The 4,590-nt window shown below is 50.4% G+C and overlaps 3 protein-coding genes across 3 annotated transcripts; 1 reads left to right on the top strand and 2 right to left on the bottom strand.

The window, feature by feature from the left end:
• Positions 1-1,375: 1,375 nt before the first annotated feature.
• K452DRAFT_303756 (uncharacterized protein) lies at positions 1,376-2,143 on the bottom strand (the record flags this gene model as incomplete). Its single annotated transcript, XM_033542767.1, has 1 exon — positions 1,376-2,143. The coding sequence occupies one exon, from the start codon at positions 2,141-2,143 to the stop codon at positions 1,376-1,378; it is 768 nt and encodes a 255-aa protein (XP_033390870.1).
• A 27-nt stretch (positions 2,144-2,170) lies between these two features.
• Positions 2,171-2,680, bottom strand: K452DRAFT_303755 (uncharacterized protein; the record flags this gene model as incomplete). Its single annotated transcript, XM_033542766.1, has 2 exons — positions 2,171-2,518; positions 2,600-2,680. 2 exons carry the CDS (start codon positions 2,678-2,680, stop codon positions 2,171-2,173), a joined length of 429 nt encoding a protein of 142 aa, XP_033390869.1.
• Positions 2,681-2,880: 200 nt separating this feature from the next.
• K452DRAFT_336122 (uncharacterized protein) lies at positions 2,881-3,766 on the top strand (the record flags this gene model as incomplete). The annotated part of the gene is made up of 2 exons (XM_033545238.1): positions 2,881-3,258; positions 3,311-3,766. The coding sequence occupies 2 exons, from the start codon at positions 2,881-2,883 to the stop codon at positions 3,764-3,766; spliced, it is 834 nt and encodes a 277-aa protein (XP_033390868.1).
• Between the last annotated feature and the right edge of the window lie 824 nt (positions 3,767-4,590).

The raw sequence follows: 4,590 nt of genomic DNA, 5'->3' as shown, positions 1-4,590 counted from the left end.
AGGCATATCTCAATGTAAGGCCTTGTGACGCACGACTTGGTGGCAATCTGATTCATCATTTGCTTGGCTTGGTGCTGTTTCTTCCCTACTAACGAACTGCTTTCAGCCGCAAGTCACGGCGGTGGGCCTGCTTTGAATCCGTTCAAGAGGAGGGAAGTCGGATGGATGCTCTTCTCTATCTCCGTTAAATGCAGTGCGTTGCAGTACCTACCTACCTAGGACCTACAACATAGATGAGGCCTTAGGGCGTGATTCTATGTGAAAAAATTGAGTACAGCGGACGTGAAGACCGTGGTTGTGGAGGCTTAGCCGTATTCTTGGAACCGATGCTTCGGAGGTTCGAGACGGACTTGAAAAGGCAGGTGGTGGACACGTAAGACATTTGATTTTAGGCTGCGATGAGTGAAAGATCCTTTGGCTGCTGGGCGATTGAAACTAGTAAAGTCAGACGGGTGAGCAAGAAACTGGCTGCATGCACTCCGCCCAATTATGACCGCCACGACCGAAAAGCCTTCAAAATCCATGGCCCCATTTCCACAGGAGAGGCTTTGAAAGGAGGCAATGGAAGCATCCGACCCGGAGTCTCCGCTTTGTGCCACTGTGGCGTTCAACACGTGCGTATGAACTAACATCTTCAAACGCCAGATTCACCCTTATTGGAGCTCAACCAACCAACGCAACTGTGTAGATCCTTTACACTACAGGTTTTGAACTCCAAACATCCGATTTTGTTAAAACATTCTTCCTGGTACGTTTCTATCTATACCTAAACATCTTGCTAAACTTAGTACATCGCATACGCTAATTTCTTACGTGAAGATCCTTCACCGGTGTTATGTAGTATCTAAAAAGAGGTATTTAGCCGGGCTGCCATACCTAGCTGCATATTCGATTTGCAAGGCACGATGTAGCTTAAATCCAGCCGGGGTGCGAGGTGACAGGTAGGTTGCAGTCATAAAACTAAGTTAAATATCGGCACATTACCTACCTAGGTAGCACCGGCCAAGTTCACTTATCCAAAGACCGTTCGATCGACGATGCCTACTATCCTACCTACCTTGTCCCAGCGTCCAGATCGGCGTGTGAAGATGCGTGGCCAAAAATTCAAGTACGACCGAATTTGGTCCAACACAATCCGTCTACTGCAGCTCGATAACGGCAGTGATCTTTCTGGAACGTTGATCATCAGGCACTTCTCTGAGATTGCGGAAAACTCCTACTATGCCCTTAGTTACCGTTGGGGTACTTAGTTGGTGGACTATAACCTCGGAAACTGACAAGCCTTTTATTAGCATGCACAACGGTCGGGAAAGTCATTTCGATATGTTACAAACATGGATATTATACAAGCCAGCCCGCCATCCTTGATTCTTGCCTACTCATCTCTGGCGTTTACAAGACCAGCACAGTGAACCCTAGTGCTCTTCAAATCCTTTGTTAACTCCTTCGTTATACCCGCCAACAAAGTGCGCACCCTTTCGCTTTCAGCAAACTTGCGAACCAATTCGTGATGCTGATTAACAAGCTTCATCCTCTCCTCGTTGTTCTTAATTATGACCCATTCAGTCTCTTTCTTAGCAGCGGCCAGCTTGCCGACTGTGCGGTCCCGATCGGCCTTGAATGCGGCTAGTCTGCTTTGAGAATCATCAAGAGCCTTCTTCCAATGCTCAGACAACGTCGCTTTCCCCGAGGTGCCCTCAGTTTCCCCGATGGCTGCATCAATTTCTAGCTGGTTAATCTGCCAGTCCTTGGAAGAGATGATGGCATCCGTATCCACTTGATCCTTGGCCCTCGCGGATTGCTCTCTCGCCAATTGGAACTTAAGCTCCTGCCTGTCGATGGCGTGTTGGCGCCTCAAAGTCCTACACTCGATCTGAAATTCAACCACTCTGCAGAGGAAATCGGCATAGGTGGACCTTTCTTTTTTGATAGTCACCTCTCGCATAAACTGGAGCTCCGTCATGTAGCAAGTGAGGTCCACTTCCAATTGCGCATTCTTCTCCACTAGACTTTTCCAGAAGTTGTCGGTCCCAGCTTCAAAGTTGCCCGACCGAGCCTGCTGAAGTAGCTGCGTACGGAGCTCTTCCATCGATCTATCTTTGGCGCGCATTTCCTTGTTGTGCTTATCGATGAGGGCAGACATCTCTGCGCTGTGCGTCTTGCCCAAGTTTTAACATTCTTCAGCCGCCAGCGCCTTCTCACGGGATATCCGACCATCATCAAGAGCAACCACTGTGATTGTGTCCTGCAAGCCGTCATACTTGTCCTGGACAAGGCGGGTCTCGTTGCGAGCGTCTGAAAGACTGTTCTGGAGTAGCTTTTTCTCGAAGCGGACGTTTTGCAAGTTTCTTTGGGCACGCCGATTGTCGGAGCGCGCGGTGCTCAATTCCTGTCGAAGCTGCTGGAGTTGGTTGCGGCCGTCGTCAATTTGACCCTGGAGCCGGTGGCTCTGGCTACGGGCGCCTTGGAGAAGCTCTTGGATCTGGCGGGTCTCGTTGCGTGCGACTTCGGCCTCGTTCTAGAGTCGGAGAATGTCGCTGTGGACACACTCTAGCTGTTGGGCTTGGGTAGCTGATCTCGATTGACATGCGAGCTTGACTTCGGCTAGAACGCTTCCCGATTTGTCACGATCCGAGAAGATGTTCGTGAGGGTCTGATCGGCAGCGCAATTGGATGACATGGTTGCGATTAGTGAGCTCAGGCGGCGATGATGGCGGCAGAGGGTAGGTGGTGCCATCTATGGCTGTGGAGAAGCTTGAGTCTTGATAAAGCTTGAATGCCATTGCGCCATATCGCCCGATTCGGCTAGCTCGGTTCGGTGCAGGCCTTCAGTATCTCTGCTTCCAACAGCTCCAACTCGCAACACAGCCAGGCCTTGCCATGGATTCCGACAGCGACTCCGACAGCGACAATCCCGACGGCCCTAAGGACATGCCCAACGTGAGCAATACGTCTGCCAGTGGGGCGACACTTCCTTCCGACGGCCTTCCTAGAGATGCCCAAGGATACCTCATCGTCGATCCTAACAATCCCCCTCCCTTCCCTACCTATCCTCGGCAGACGCGGCTTCTCTCTGGTTTGTTCGATCGCCAGATTTGGGACAAGCCTCTTCCCGTTAGGCCCGACCTCAATCTCGAGGAAGTCTTCAGATATGATGATGAGCTAGAGGAAAGGCTCAAAAGCATCCCGATGCCGTCTCCTTCCCCTCCACCGCCGTCACCCGCACCGGAGAGAGTAATCAAGAAGATGCGCGTCTCTGTTCGTATATGTTACCATAACTCCTGCTGGCTCTTAACTGACATCCGCCTAGGAGCCCGGTCCGAATCTGGACGATAATACGCAGATAGGAGGATTCGAGGGGGATGAGGATGTTGATGAGAAGGGTGCTGGTGAAGGTACTAGCACTTTCGGCAAGGGGGCCATCATCCCAGGCCCAAATGGGGATACTGAAGAGGAAATGGGAAAGACACACCTGCGACTCTTCAACAATGCTCTGAAGAAGGTTACGGCCAAGAACCAGGGCATCCAACGCAAGAACCAGTGGCTTAGCGCAACGAAGGAGGTTTGCCTACAGAGCTACCTAGCCAAACAACCGAACATGACTATCACCGAGAAGAACCGCGCCTGTCATAGGTACGTTATCAACCACCAACTATGCGTCACCCACAAGAACAGAAAGGATGTTGCGCTGCCTCTTGAGGACGGCATCAGGGCTCCCAAAGAAAGCTCCGATAACGTTGCATTCTGGATTGAGCCGAAAGCCTAGGTATGAAAGAGCCAAGGCTACTACATAGGTTTTTGCATACATCTAGGCTTCGTCATAAATGAATGCTTTCAAATCCGGTTTCATTGTTATCAGTACGTGTAACTAGATACATTGTCCACTTACACCGCATGGATGATGCATGAGAGGTATAACGGATTGAAGTGCAGTTCGGGCAAGTTATTGCATTGTTTGGGCCAAAGCACAGGCTCTCAGCACAGAGATGGCAACTCCGCGGTCAAAAACGAAGATACTTAAGTTACTGCATATTCTTTGTAGACGCGACTGCGAAGTCTATCCGAGTTCTATGTCGCCATGCACTGGATCGCCACAGAAGGTGTAGTCACGGTTTAAGGAGAAATATCTTTAGTGTATTCAATTATTACACGGCAAAGCTGCCGGTGCACAAACAAAACGTAATGTTATACAAGAAAGCCGCCAACCATACCAGCCCATAGAAGGTAGACCTCAAGCCAGAAAGCATCGTTTCCTTCATGTCGTCTTTTACCAGACCCAAAATGACGCATTATCAGGAGGCCGGGCTCGGGTCAGTGGATGAGGCAGCATCGTCAGTGTCCGTTTGGGTGGCAGTGGAAGAAGTTCCGATGTTTGCGTCCGTCTGGGTGGAAGCATCGACATAAACTTAGATTAAGGTCAGGACTTGAATTTAGTTGCATGAAAAGTATAGGAATGACACTAACAGGCTTGCGAGACTTTGGCTTCGGCTTCAGTGGGCCCGGAAGGGGGAACTTAGCCAGATCCGGGTCTTTTTCGTAGGTTAACGGCTTCGGAAGAGGCGGTAGGTCTTTCGCGCGGGGCTGAATCTT

Source organism: Aplosporella prunicola (genome assembly GCF_010093885.1).
Source record: "Aplosporella prunicola CBS 121167 unplaced genomic scaffold K452scaffold_184, whole genome shotgun sequence".
Taxonomy (NCBI): domain Eukaryota; kingdom Fungi; phylum Ascomycota; class Dothideomycetes; order Botryosphaeriales; family Aplosporellaceae; genus Aplosporella; species Aplosporella prunicola.
This window is presented reverse-complemented; position numbering and strand designations above follow the sequence as displayed.